Here is a 15,529-nt window from a genome sequence, read left to right as displayed (position 1 = left end):
GGATCCAGGTATTTAAATGTTTTCTGGGTTCAGGGATGGGTGGTGGTAGTAGTAGTATGGGTTTTTGGAGCTCTGGCATATTTAAGGGATAGAAAGGTGTTATAAGGGTTTAGGGATGGGTAAGTGTATGGGGTTCTTAGGGTTCAGAGAGAGGTAAGGTTAGGGGGCAGTAATAGGTGTTTTTTGGGGGGTTTTGGGTGAGTGATGGCAAGACGTTATAAGGGATGGGTATGGGGTACAAAGGAGTTTAGAGCTCAAAATCAGGTAATGGTATCCGGTAGTAAAGGTTTAGAGGGTTAAAGGAAGAGTAAGGGTAGGGTATAGTAAAGGGTAATAAGTGGTGTTTAAGTATCAAGGATGGGTAAGTGTCTGGGGTAGCAAAGGGTTAGGGTTTTAAAAGGGAAGGGAAGGGTTTGAGAGTACTAAAGCGTTTATAAAGATAGTCTGAGACAGGAGTTTAGAAGAATTAAATCAACATGATACACAAGGCCCCCGGACTCCTTTCAATTCAGGGATCGCATTGACAAACAGCATAGGTACAAAGACTTGATCACCAACTCCCATGAGGCTGTCCCTGGCATTCGCTGCTGCAGATAATTCACAGGGCTTATATTAAAGTTGGGGCCAGGAAATACATATGCTGTTTAGGTGAATGCGACCCCTGACTTGAAAAGGGTCCGGGGGGCCTTGTGTATCAAGTTGATAAAAGAGCAATTGAAAGGGCCTTGTGAAAGGGATTGGGAACTTTGAAATACCTTTCTTTGTAAACTGCATTGTTATGGGCAAAGAGATCAAGGCTAAATGTATGAACGATCCACTGTGAATTCACACAAGACTAAACTGAGAGGTGCAGCGCAGTAAATTCACTCATCAGCACTGGGCTAAAATGACTAATGTATGCACTCCACACAGGAAAAACATTTGCACAGTAACAGATGTTTCAATTCCTTATAATACAGAAACAACTCTGTAAACCCAGCAACTATTTGAAGCTGTAACAGCAATGAGACCACAAGTACCAGAATGGCCATCAGAGTACGAAAGGCACAACAGCACATATGAAAACAGACTCCGCTACCGTGATCAAGACCGCAATGGTTAAAACATGTTGGTGGCATTTGATGCAATGTTGATGCTAATTAAATTAATATTCAAATTGATTGAGAAATCAACACCTCAGGATTGCAGCATCATTATTTGGTTTATACACACACACACTCATAATAAATATATATATATACATACATACATATATACATACATACACACACATACACACACACACACACACATTCTATAAATATATTTCTCCACATTGGTAGCTCACTAACAAACGCACTCAAGCCTTCACAGGGTTACCAGCCTCTATTTGCAATCAGGTATGGACGTGTTACACAAGCAGGTAAGTAATGCAGCTTCCCCCAGTTTCCTCTTTTTCATGGGTCATAGAGGAAGTTCGTGCATGCTGTGGGCCAACTCCCTTAATAATCACAAAGTCCCTCCCTCGAGAAGGCATTGCTGGGGCTTATGGGAGTTGAAGTACCGAAATGTCCGCAAAGAGTTCAAGCCCACTGATTCCTGCAATTTAAGTCCTGAGTGGACCCCTGCTTGATGACACGTCCTCAATCCTGCATGTCAGCCCCACAATTGGAACGAGGTATTTGTGCCTGTGGCTCCCTTCTAGTCCTGGGATGGTGCAGTTTCTGGCGGATGAGCATCTGCCTCGATATTTTCTCCACATTGGTAGCTCACTAAGAAACGCACTGGAGCCTTCACGGGGGTACCAGCCTTTATTTGCAATCAGGTATGGACGTGTTACACAAGTAGATAAGTAATGGAGCTTCCCCCAGTTCCAAAGTGTTTCGAGTTTCCTCTTCTTCATGGGTCATAGAGGAAGTTCGTGCATGCTGCGGGCCATCTCCCTTAATAAAGGCTTGTAACCCCGTGAAGGCTCGAGTGCGTTTCTTAGTGAGCTACCAACGTGGAGAGGAAAAAGAAAATCTCTCTCTCGCCGCACTCCAGGGGAGTAGGTTGATTATATTTATTGATAACCACACAGCAGCACCTACTCATTTAGACCCGATGGTCTTGTTCATGGTAGGGAGTCCTATTGCGTTTTTAAATATCATTTAACCCATGTTGCCCATTGTGTGGCATTATGGGTAATGTAGTTTCAAAAATTAAAGTACAAATTAGAAAGCAAATTTTCGGTTGGTATAAGAATATGCAAGTCAAATTTAATGACATTGTGTAGGCTGTGAACTGCTTGAACATTAGCATAATACAAAATAAATTTATAGCAATGTCAGCATTATGTATATTCATTCAACCAATGTGTCCAAATTTAAATGTCCTATGTCCAAAAACAATCTAGGCCTCAGTGGCCAAGTTTCAGGCTGTACTGTCTCACATTATAAGTGAATATACAATGTCCTGGTGCTCCATATTTTTATTCATTCCCAGGATGATGGGCTTGATACATCATTGTGTCTCTTTTGATTGTAAAGATACTTGCCTCAATTATTCCCATTATTTTTTTAAATGTACATTTAACTCCTCATCATTATTCAATCCTGTTGGATGCTTGGCTATTAATTGAATGATGTATAGTGATTCCATTTATCTCAATTTCAATGTTCTGTCTCCACCTGTCATGCTCAGCTACCATGTAAATTCCTTAAAATACTAGTCTTCTCCACTAATTTATGATAATTCAATTGATGTTTGGCCACTGCATATTTTGTTTCCTTAGTTTGAACTACCCTGATATGTTCCAAAACGCATTTTCTCAAGAGGCATGAGGTGGAATCACTTTCTCATAGGAAGAAGGAAAGCTCATGTGTGTCCTATTATTTATGCACTTAGTTGTGAACTGAAAGTTGGCTGCACCATAGAAATGCCAAAATGTGGCTGGGTGGAGGTTGCTGAAGTTACCTGGCCAACCAATAGGACGGAAATGCCACTGATATTACAGAAATGTTGGTGGTTTGTTTTTTACATGACCACAAGTGTAGAATCAGGTTAAATTAGAAACAAGAAGCATGATTCTATATACCTTAAAGGTTAGGTTGCAATCAAAGTACACAACCAAACTCCTGGAAGGAGACCAAAGGTAATGTAGTGCACTTCTACCTTGAAATAGACCATAGTTCATTATTAGAAAACAAATGATCATCTCTGAGAATCTTGACATTTCTACTTTGTAAGGTGGGTCTTTTCCACATGTGCTGTGACTAGGCACTTTGGTCCAACACGTCATTTGGCAGAGTCTCATCTTGTACACCTTGAGCCATAATAACATTGTGATCATCTCACCCCTGGATTACAGAGCTACACAACAATCACATAACACTAGGTTAAAAAATAAGCTTGATTTAAGTGACAAGAAAATTAGTCAACTCACCTTTTTAATGTAAGAAATTGTAGACTCCCGAGGGACATCTAACTGGATATATATTCCAGTTGGCAGCATGCAGTCCACCTTGATCGTGGTATTGGCTGCTAGGGGGGAATCTACGGCCCAGATGTCGAGGGCATCTGTCACAGCCGGAGGCATTTTGCAACATGAACACTAAGATAACCGCATGACCCTAAAAATAAGAACAAGTAAACTTACTTAGTCCTTTGTTAGTAATGAAAAATGCAGATAAGCAATGTGTCTGCTATCAAACTGAAAACTCATCTTTGTGTTTATAAATAATACAAAAATGAACTTTTGTAAATTATCCATTTAGATGTAAATGTCACAATCTTAAGATCAAATTGAAAAGATGGACTATAGCATCACGTTTTGTGAAATATAAAGCATCTTATTAACACATAACCACCATACACGCACACGTTTCGACACAAAAGCATGCACCTGGGTCAGTGTAAAGAAACACTGCTTTTATATTCACAAATGCAAACCGCTTTTATTAATTACTGACCATTTTGGAACATTCATTTGAATATGGACCTATGGTGCATAGAGTTTAAAAATACAATTATTAATACTCAAAATTGGTTCACAATTTATCCAGATCTCGTTGAAAGCGACATTCAAAATTAAGCTAAAATGTTTCCTCAAAGCACTTCAAAGAAAATCTACAATGCGAATAACTTCTGCACACAAATACAGTCCTGCTCACTTTGATGTGTGGGGACACTAATTATATATATATACACACACACACACATATATATATATATATACACACACACACACACACACACATATATATATATATATACACACACACACATGCATATATACATACATACATATGCAAATATATACATATATATACATACATACACATACATACATACATATACACACACACACACATATATATTCATTGGAAAACAAAGCAATGGTTAAAGGCACGTTAAAGTTAGGTGAAAAATACAGTTAAAATAGAACGTTTAAAATCAACAAAATAACTGAATTCACCAGATACAGTGATGTCAAGTAACTATATGTGTGCCCTAAAGTAACTATAAATGGCCCCGCCACAGTTTCTTGCTTCTTGGCGCCCCGATCTGTAATGGGGTTTCACTACAGGAACTTACCTCCTCCCAAAGGACACTCACTGACCACAGTGCCTATGGAAGGATACAAGAAGGGTGTGGGGGTTGGGTGTCAAGGGGAGGAGGACATAAAGGAACTCGGATGTGTGCACAAATGGGAACTGGCACATTTAGTATCCACGGTTGCTTTTCACCCAGCAGTAGTCTTCCACAACACTGTGGAAACTCACAATTGGAGCATAAATACCAAACAATACGAGTTTCCGTAAACAATCTCTAACACCTGGTCATAAGACTAGTAACAAAACCAAGTGGAGAGGTGTTTGGGCAGGACTTCTACTAAACAGATATCTCCTGACAGATCTAGCTATTGAAGCACAAGGTCCAAATACAGTTTACTTTGTCAGAGTAACATATACTATGAATTAACCGAACAAGAACAATTTTCACAACAAAGGCTTTCATTCCAAGTGGCACAGTGTTGGAACGGATGTTTATTGCAGTCAATGACATTACTGAGTCAGTATTCATTGGGTTCAATAAATAGCACCCAATTATGAGTTTCTCAACAATGGGGCATAACATGCCGATGTACGTTGATTACCATACCAAAATCCACATGTCCCTATTAATGTCATGCAGTTTTCCCCTGCGGCATCTGCAGTTACTACACATACTGGAATTATAAGGGCCACTTGTTATAAGCACTAAAGTGCACAGAGCATTCCCTTCATAGTGGCATTCAAATAGTTGAGAGAGCCTACCATGCCATACCCCTCTCATTACCACTTAGGGTCAGCCAAGGCTTTACCTTCATACTGCCATGCTCCACTCTCTAGAAAACTTCGTCGTGACCAACTCCTTATTCTGCCTCTCTCAACACCTCTTTATGGCCGACACTCAAATTATAGTCCTCTTTACTGAAAGGCTTGCTCCAAGCTCAGATCACTACCTATCAGTCATTTGATACTAAGTGGTTAAAATAATGCTTAATGTTCAAACCTGCGACCCAAATACAAATAAATTCCCCTAGTCACTGATTCAAACAGATAGCTTAGCTCCTCCACGTCCAGCTTCCTTATACACCCAGTTGATAGCTCAGGGTTTATTTGGAAAACAAACAAAGTTGCTCAATCTTTACTTGTTCAATTGTTCCCTCAGCCTACAACAACCTGTTCAAAACAAGTAAAATCTGCCACAACCACACCTTACACTCTAAGACCCTGAACAACCACCCTTTTTCGCCATCGTCAGTATGCTTTATTACCATGAAAGCATATCCAAGAGTCAGCCCAGCTACTCCTTCGAGGCAACTGAAAAAGTCTTTAATACTACTAAAACAGAATATTTGAGCATTGGAGGGTAATAATAAATAGGGACTTTACCTACAGTACAGCCAGACACTTTCAAGAGGTGCATCAAGGAGAATGGACAACTGCCAAATATTCTGGTTTACACTCTGTACCCAAAAGCCCTAGAAGGGGGAACCACATTTTGGCCTTACACAGATTGGAGTTGAAGTTGATTTTGAAAACAGGTTGTGTGTTTCCAGTTGGCATGAATAACGATGAAGAATTACATGTACATTTATAATACTGCCTAATTCTTGAAAATCTAGTTCCAGAACATGAGTTCCTTGCAACAAATTATTTTTAATTTATGATTTTTCATGAATTTTAGAGCGTTAGTCTCATAACAGACACGTCTAGTTAATCTCAGGAAGAGGTTAAATATAGAATGAAATCTAAAATTGTATTTTAATTGTGTTCACCTTTTCACCACCATGTTCACATATTCAAGCTCTAACCTACTGTTCTTATTTTAACAGATATATCGAGATTATGGAACAGACATGGCTGATAGACTAGTCACTTGCAGTAAAGTTACAAGCACGGAAAAGGAGGTGGCCTCTGCCCTCTTTCCTTTTGGTTTTCTGAGCACAGATTAGAATTGGGAATAGTTAGACACATGAAATAACAACTCAGGATAGGAATCAGCGGCAGCTTCTCGAAATAAGGGGTATAAGCTCAATATAGTGAATAAACTTCGAATAACCTTGGGTACAAGACCCAGTATGTGGACTAAAAACATATTGATGTTTTTGGATTATAGGGTACTATACCATCTATAAACAATGATGAACTGTTGAAGATACAGCAATGTGTGTGACTACCTTGTAAATAAAATACACTTTATTGCGCATAATCTTATTAATTGGACGTTCCGAAATTGTAATAAAAGAATAGTATTTGATCGATCTACAATAAGAGAAGCAATATGGAAGTTACTGTTATGCTTTTATCAATTTAGCATTTGTATGCATGATCTCAAAGTTGTATTGAAACAACGAAAAAAATGTAGATCAGATTGCAAAACCACATCCTTATGTGATCGAATAAACACATATGAACTTGATAATTGTAAATACCACTTGAATAGAAGTCTGTCATTCCTGAGTAATATATTTTGTGTTTTGTATACTTATGTACCTTATGATTGAATGCATTCTAAAAAGGTTATGTTAACCGTGACTCAGTGTTTTTATGTTTATAGTCACGTGAGCGCCATTGTATGACGCGATATTTGTTTAAAACAGTTAGGAATTTGTAAATGTTGGATGTGATCAAGACCATTGTGGTCGAAACGCGTTATCCTGCCCGAGTGAAACGAAATTACTAACCGCATGCCGGAGTGGTTCGTTCTTTCACCAAGAATCTGTGAATTTATTTCTGGAGATATATATATATTATTTTTCAGAGAGGTTGGCGCCATTCTTAAAATAAGTTAGCTGTTCACCCATTAGGCTGGCATGCAGTATGTTTATTTCAGGAATTACACAATCTGGTGGTACATTATGCTACAATTTGTTACCATTTGCCACACTTTGCGTATTTTTTCATAATCTCATTGTGGTATTTCAATAGTCTCATTCCTCGCTAGGATGCTTGAAATGTGTATATTTACATCGCTGAAAGCTTTTAACAATGCATGCTTTAAACATATCAGTATTTCTTTTATGTTTACCATTTCCTTAAGGCGGGAAGGGCTATTTATATTCAAATGTGTTTGGCGCCATTTAGATTGAGAAAGCCTTCTGTGAAGGCGAAACGCGTCTCTCTTGCCAGGGGGTCGAGCGAGATCCGAGACATTAAAGAAAGCCATACCTGACTTCCTCGAGTACGTGCCTTCTTCATTGGAGTGGTATGGTGGATTCATCAAATTATAGCGGCTGCGGTTCAACGCTGTCCACTTAACACCAGTCGGCTTTTGGCTCTACATCTTGAGCACATCTTGTTTGGGAGCAGCCTGGGAATGCTAAAGGTAGAGCCCCCAGAGTGCGTGCCAGCAGGAGAATTGGGGATGACAGCAGTTGAGAGATGAGGATCCCGAAGCGGGCGGTTTTGCCAACTGCCAGCATGGGGTAGGTTTCCCCAGTCTAGAAAAGCCCTACTTGGAGTACTGGCATCCTCTGGTGACTGGGCACTGCGGAAGCCTACGCAAAAGCGGTGAGGAGTGTTCGGCATCAGTATTTTTTTATTCTCGGATCTCCTTCGGCCCCGTGTTTATGCCCATTTTTCAAACATTTATTTAGTGCTGCTAGTTCCCACCAACAGCGAGACAATTCTCATATACATGACTTTGCCTGCTGCTATTTAAATATACTGAAGTGTCCTGATTTCGTTATGGTGAAGGCTGTTTGCGGATGTTTGGAAGGATGCCCTGATATATGTGACTTTTTACCAAACTGCCAAACGGCATTATGGGAGAGGTAGTCCTTTCGGGGATAACAGTGTACACCGGGAGGCGGGCATTTAAGCTGTGACTGTACACACGTGTTAACTGGCTCAGCAGATTAAAGACATTCGCCTCAATTTCAAGGCCGTTTGTGTTGAAACGGAGATATCGAAGCGATCGCATCCGGGCACACAGCACTATTATTTCCGCATTTCCAGCGCACAGGTCAAAGAGCCAAGGGACCTATTAATAACAGAACTAATACTGCGGGCTAGAAGAGGTCTCGGCTCTAAAGTGTCTGGGACAATTGCAGCATGACTTTCACATTTGTATTTTATTATTTGTTGTATGAAGGGCTTATTTTTCAGAGAGGTTGGCGCCATTCTTAAAATAGGTCAACTGTTCACCCATTAGGCTGGCATGCAGTATGTATTTCAGGAATTACACAATCTGGTGGTACATTAAGCTACAATTTGTTACCATTTACCGCACTTTGCGTTTTATTTTTTCATAATCTCATTGTGGTATTTCACCAGTCGCATTCCTCGATAGGATGCTCGAAATGTGTATATTTACATCGCTGAAAGCTTTTAACAATGCTTGCTTTAAACATCAGTATTTCTTTTATGTTTACCATTGCCTTGGGGGGGGAAGGGCTATTTATATTCAAATGTGTTTGGCACCATTTAGATTGAGAAACCCTTCTGTGAAGGCGAAACGCGTCTCTTGCCAGGGGATCGAGCGAGACCAGAGACATTAAAGAAAGCCATACCTGACTTCCTCGAGTACGTGCCTTCTTCTTCATTGGAGTGGGATGGTGGAGATATATATCTCCATCCAGTAGGGATAGTTAAGACAGAGTCATTAATTGTTTTTCCAATAACTTTGCCACGGTTTGACGAATCCCTGCGAAATTTTCAAAACTAGCTGAACACTCACTCCATCTTTCTGGAAAGTTTTGTGGTGATCCGTAGAGTGGGGCCAGAGAAAAAAAGGGGGGAGGGGGTCTGCCATGTTAATTCCCATAGGGACTTTAGACACAGCTACAGCCCAAACTTAATTACACCAAATTTGGCAGAAAGGTAGATATTGGTCAAGGGAAGGGCCTTTTTAGGTCTCGCCTGACCCAGCGCATGCGCTGGTCTGGTGAGACATTTTGTGAGGTCTCCAAAAAGTGCTACCAGGCCACCCTAGAGCTACAGTGCATGTGCGCGGGCACGCGCGCCGTGCTTGACCGAGCTTACTTTCACTTTCGCGGCCGCTTGGCATAGCCAATAGGTCTTGCTTTTGGGACCTTATAAGTATTTAGTTATGCAACTGTTGCATGGCTAAACACTTATAAGGACCCAAAGGCGAGACCTATTGGCTATGCCAATGCTTGTTTTGGTTTGGTGTAAATCCATTCAGTAGTTGCAGAGTTATTAAAATAAATTCAAATTTGTATACCTAGGAACGTGGATCCTCCAGTATCCAACAGTACCTGTGCTCAGATCTGACTGCCAACACTTCAAACCAGGAAGTGTTGGCAGCCAGCTTGGGACTCTGCTTCAGCTGAGTCCCAACAAAAAACATGAAAAGAAAAAAAAAGAGAAGGGGGCAGGGTAAGAATACCATGACTTCCAAGGCCTCATTTGGGGCAAGGAAGGTGGCAGGGTGTAGAGAGACCCTGCCAGGGTAAAAGTTTTTTTTTAATAAAAAACAAAAAAAAAAAAAAAAAGAATTGTTTCAGCGGTAGCCGCGACTCACGCCGAAAAAAGAAAAAAGACAGCAGCACAGGCTCCTGCGCTTCTTTATTAATAGGCTCCTGGGTGGCCAGGTTCTGGGGGGCATGAGCACTTAAGGAGGGGGGCGCACAGGCTATAGCTCATCATAAGCCCAGGGGACTGACAGCCCCCCCCCCCCCGGACACCTTCCGATATGTGTGCAGGCAGGCTGGGCCTGCACGCACTCTGGGGACCGCCATCTCCCCAGGCCAAGTGTAGTTAAGTTAGACGGCCCGCACACACCTTCGGCAGCTCTGGGAACAGACACCTCACAGAGGCAATTTATTACATTCAAGGGGGTGCCACTTTAGAGGGATGTTATAGTTAGGCTCAGATTTCATTCTCCCAACTGACCCAACGCCTCTTACATATACATGTGAAGCAGCCACAGAACAATGTTGCCACCTTTGTCCCCCTGACATATATATATATATATATATTCAGGGTAGGAGCTGAGCGGAGCGCCCCATTAGTTTTGAAAATTTCACGAGGATTCGTCAACCGGCGCCAAAGTTATTCAAAATAGAATTTTGAGATTTCCTATGGAAACACGGTCCTAACTATAACTACCTACTGGCGACCGCCAGTAGGAAATATTATATATATATATATATATATATATATATATATATATATATATATATATATATATATATTACCTACTGGCGGTCGCCAGTAGGTAGTTATAGTTAGGACCACGTTTCCATAGGAAAACCTCAACATTCTATTTTGAATAACTTTGGCGCCGGTCGACGAATCCTCGCGAATTTCTCAAAATAGGTGGGGCGCTATGCTCCGCTCCTACCCTGAAAGTCTCGGGGGGATCCGTCAAGCGGGGGCTGAGATAAAAGGGGGGTCCCAAAACGCGTTTTTCCCATGCATTTTTCCATAGGACCTTTAGAACGAGCTACAGCCCGAACGGCTGAACAGAATTACTCAAAATTTGGCAGAGAGGTAGTCCCTAGGTCAAGGAAGTGCCTTTTGTAGGTTTGGTGTAAATCTGTTCAGTAGATTCTGAGAAAATAGCCTTTAAATCAATATATATATCTGAGCCCGCTTACGGTACGCTTACCGTACGCTTACGGTAAGCGTACGGTGGCGTGCGCGAGCGCGATTCTGATTGGCTCTTAGATCTTAGTAAACATTCGAATCGGCCGAAACCAGGAAGCGGCGGCCGCCATTTTGTGTATTTCACTCTGAAAAAAAAGAGTGAAAACAAGGAAAGGGGGCAATGAGGAGAGTTACAGACCCCCTTACATTTGTGAGGGGGTCAAAGAAGGACTGTAAAGTACAAAGAAAACATTTATTGATTTTAAAAAAAATCACGGGGTACGCTTACGGTAAGCGTACGGTAGAAAAAAAAAATAAAAAAATGAAAATCAGATTTAAGTGTTTAGATATTAGGGGGCTCTAAAAAGAGCCGTTGTGTTTATGAAATGATTTTTTAGTGGTACCTACAAGTAAGTACAGATTTGTTGACGTGCTTTCTTGCTTTGTCATCGCACCTCGTGCCCACCGTGCGTGCACGGCACTAACTGCGTAAAGTGCGCGCACGGTGCGCGAAGCGCACCGTGCGCGCACGGAACGAACTGCGTTAAGTGGGCGCGCACGCCACGAATGGCGTAAAGTAACTTAGCATTTAAAAAACCGTACAAATTCACTGAAAAAACCATAGGTTTCACACACGTTATAGTTAGGAATTAGCATTTAAAAAACCTTGCAAATTCACTGAAAAAACCATAGGTTTCACACATGTTATAGTTAGCGGAAATTTTACTGATAAAAAACCAATGAAATTCCCCCGTTATAGTTAGTGCAGGCAACTATAACTCACGCGACCGCAATCTTCTGCTGATGACATATGTGTCTTTATGAAAAAAAAATATTTGTAATATATGTATAGCTAAAAATGTATGGAAGAAGACATGGGCAAATAAGTGTCTAAATACAGTATTAGCATCAGCAGAGGATTGCGGTCGCGTGAGTTATAGTTGCCTGCACTAACTATAACGGGGGAATTTCATTGGTTTTTTATCAGTAAAATTTCCGCTAACTATAACATGTGTGAAACCTATGGTTTTTTCAGTGAATATATATATTCACCGTCTGAGCAAATTGGAAACAACAATTAAAGAGAGAAAGGCACAGAAATTTTTAAGAGATAAAATCGATTATGACCGGGGACAGATTTACACTTTTGCGAAAAAGTTTGAGAATATGAGGAGACAAAAGATGAATGTGAATAGCCAAGAAGCACAGGCTCATCAATCAGATCTCAGCAGTATACCAAGTTCTGAAATTGACACCGACCTTGAGGAGGGTGTGCATAATTTAAGAGCAACATCAGTCCCAACAGTAATTGATGAATTTGATTTTTTAAGGGAAGAGAGACGATTCAATCTACGTCCAAGACCCCTATCAAACTCCAGACCCCAAAGGGCAAGAGGCAGAGGAAGAAGAGGCGCAAAGGCGCCAAATTATGCAGGCACAAGAGAGAAACCCAAATCCAAAGACAACAAGTGAATGAAGAAGAGAATGTGACAATAGTCAATTTAACCAACGTGAGTCTCTCACAAGAAGAAGAAAGGATTCTACGTTTGGGTCTTTCCTATTGTCCACCTATTGATATGGACTATACCACCACGAGAGTAGACGTATTCAAATTCATAAGGTCATTGAAACTAAAAAAGTTTTTTGCAGTCATTCCCAAAGCTAAGGATAAATCTACAACAAACACTGCTGATGATGGAGAAGAGACTTTCTCTGTAAGTGACTTCAATCTAATGATTGACTTACAACAATTGCAAAAAGAAAATGACTTGGGTGAAAATTCTGTAACTTCACCGGATACGTCTATGCTAGTCACCGATTTGGCAGTCACTGAAGCAATTAACATCAACACCAGTGAATTGACTAAATTCAAGCTACCTTCTAAATTCACGCCAATGACAGCAAGAGACTCTGTTGATGTCTTCAATGACTTGGTTGTAAATGAAGTTAAAGAACTATGTAGATCAATAAATGCAAAGAAAAAGCCATGCACGAAACAAACAAGAGATTACTACAGATTGATTGAGAAATTGTCTAACAACGATAATTGTATTGTACGAAATGCCGATAAGGGGGGCAACATAGTCCTGTGGGGGAAACAGCAATACCTCAATGAAGCCCACAAACAACTAGGGAACAAAGATAATTATGCTAAAGTTCCACGAGAGGTAATGACAAAGAGTTTTGAGCAGTATAATGTGCAATTACTAGAGTGGCGAAGAATGGGTTTAATCAGCCAAGATGAATACTCTTATTTAGTAATTGCCAATCCAACCACCCCGGTATTTTACCTAATCCCTAAAGTACATAAGGACATAAAAAATCCCCCGGGCCGCCCAATCATCTCGGCCATCAACAGTGCATTTGAGCACACATCAAAGTTTGTTGACTCGTTTTTATGTCCTCTAGTCAGTGAGCTTCCTTCCTTTATCCAGGATACAGGAGATTTCTTACGAAGAATATATGATGTACCTTGGGACTCAGATTATCTTCTGATGACCATAGACGTCACGACTTTGTACACAAGTATACGCCATTCGGATGGGCTGAATGCTGTCAAATTCTTTCTGGGGGGCAGACCAGTTAAGTTTTGGCAGCATACCCAGATGTTGTTAGACATGATTACTAGTTGTTTAGAGAACAATTTCTTCCTTTTCAATGATGTTCTTTATCATCAACTATGTGGGACAGCAATGGGTACCTGCTTCGCCCCCAGCTATGCTAATTTGCATATGGGCTGGTGGGAGGAGCAGGTAATCCAATCCATGTTTTACCAAGAACAACAAGAAAATATAATTTTGTGGAGTCGATTTATCGACGACCTTTTTATTATTTGGAAAGGAGATGTTAATAGTGCTCAAGACTTTGTCAACAAGCTTCAAATCAATCAATTGAATTTGAAGTTTACTAGCACTATAAGTAGTTCAGAAGTGAACTTTTTAGATCTGACAGTCTACATTCATCAAGGGCAGCTGCATACCAAGCTGTTTCGCAAACCCACAGATGGAAACACGTTACTCCATGCTTCAAGTTTCCATCCAGCCAATTTAGTCAGGAGCATCCCCTATGGGGAATGTCTGAGAGCAATGAGAAATTGCAGTACTAAGCAAGACTTAGATGCGGAATTGGAATGCCTCGAGAGAAGATTTTCCGTGAGAGGATACTCTCAAGAGTGCATTCAAGAAGCAATGAGGAAGGCCACTCTAAAAACTAGGGAAGAAATACTCTTTAACCCCAGTAAGAACAACAACAAAAATAAAAATAAAAACACGAGCAAGAATAGTGATAATTCACAATGTAGGATGATTATGACATTTAACAACCAACAAAAAGAGCTGAGACAAATCCTGCAGAAACATTGGCATATCATTTATAATGATCCAATTCTAAAGAAATTATTACCACGGAGGCCCCTCATTACCTTTACAAGAGCTAGATCTCTTAAGCAAGCTTTAGTTAGCAACATGTTAACTAATAAAACTCAGGCTAACTCAGGGACATCATGGCTAAAGAAAAAAGATGGGTTTTTGAAGTGCACTAAGTGCAAGGCGTGTACCTTTGGTAAGAATACCTCTAGCTACATTCCTGGGTTCACCAAGAAAGAACAGCAAATCAAAGGTCAATTTTCCTGCAAAACGGATTTTGCTGTCTACGTGCTTCAGTGTCCCTGTGGGCTGAAGTACGTAGGCAGTACAATTCTTCAGGTCCACAAGCGAGTGTTGCAGCATCTACGAGCTATCAAAAATGCAGACAAATCCTATCCAGTCGCTCGACATTTTGCAAGTTGCCACAACAGTGATGTCAAAGGGTTGTCATATTTTGTTATCGATGCTGTTCCAATAAATAGGAGGGGAGGTGATCGCCAAAAAACACTTCGCAAGCTGGAATCCAGCTACATTATCAAATTGAACACTAAGGCCCCGATGGGGTTAAATATGGAGGAGGATCTCCATACGTATCTGTAATTTTCCTCGAGTTCCTATTTTTAACTGTTTTGATTTTATTATGTGCACACCAGTAATGGGAGGGTAAGAATGATCAACCAAAAGGCATTAGGGGTAGCTGTTATAGCAACTGTCCCTTCTTTTATTGTATGATAGCCCACTGGGGCTGAATCCATGTGCATTTGACTATCTGCGCGTTTTGTTACTTCAAGATTGGGTATTAGTCATAATAGGTCACTTGACTGTTTGAAGTGATTATCAATTATTCTGGTGTTAGGCGATCAAAGCCCACTGGGGCTGGACCAACGAGGCAGAAAGGCAATAATATGCGCAAAGAGAGAAGACCAGCTATAGTAATTCTAATTTGAGTTTTACGACATTTAGCTTGGTTTGTTTATTTATGACTTAATGGATTTGGGACCACCCAGCCTGTAATTCAACGTAAAACAAGCACAGTAATACATGGACAAAATCCAAATACAGTCGTATAAATTGCACGTGCAAGTATTTATATGTATGAAAGCA

General features: G+C 40.6%; 1 protein-coding gene across 4 annotated transcripts in view; it reads right to left on the bottom strand.

Moving 5' to 3' along the window:
* PIK3CB (phosphatidylinositol-4,5-bisphosphate 3-kinase catalytic subunit beta) overlaps positions 1-15,529 on the bottom strand; it is a 965,971-nt gene that overhangs the window by 609,718 nt on the left and 340,724 nt on the right. For all 4 annotated transcript variants that reach the window (XM_085634521.1, XM_085634524.1, XM_085634523.1 and 1 more), the window contains one exon: positions 3,404-3,590. In XM_085634521.1, coding sequence (XP_085490647.1) covers positions 3,404-3,556 — 153 coding nt within the window. In that variant the 5' untranslated portion in view covers positions 3,557-3,590. The remainder of the gene's footprint in view (positions 1-3,403; positions 3,591-15,529) is intronic.

The sequence above is a fragment of the Triturus cristatus genome, chromosome 11, assembly GCF_964204655.1.
Source record: "Triturus cristatus chromosome 11, aTriCri1.1, whole genome shotgun sequence".
Lineage (NCBI taxonomy): Eukaryota > Metazoa > Chordata > Amphibia > Caudata > Salamandridae > Triturus > Triturus cristatus.
The sequence above is the reverse complement of the archived record's forward strand: the minus strand, read 5'-3'. Positions and strand labels throughout refer to the sequence as shown.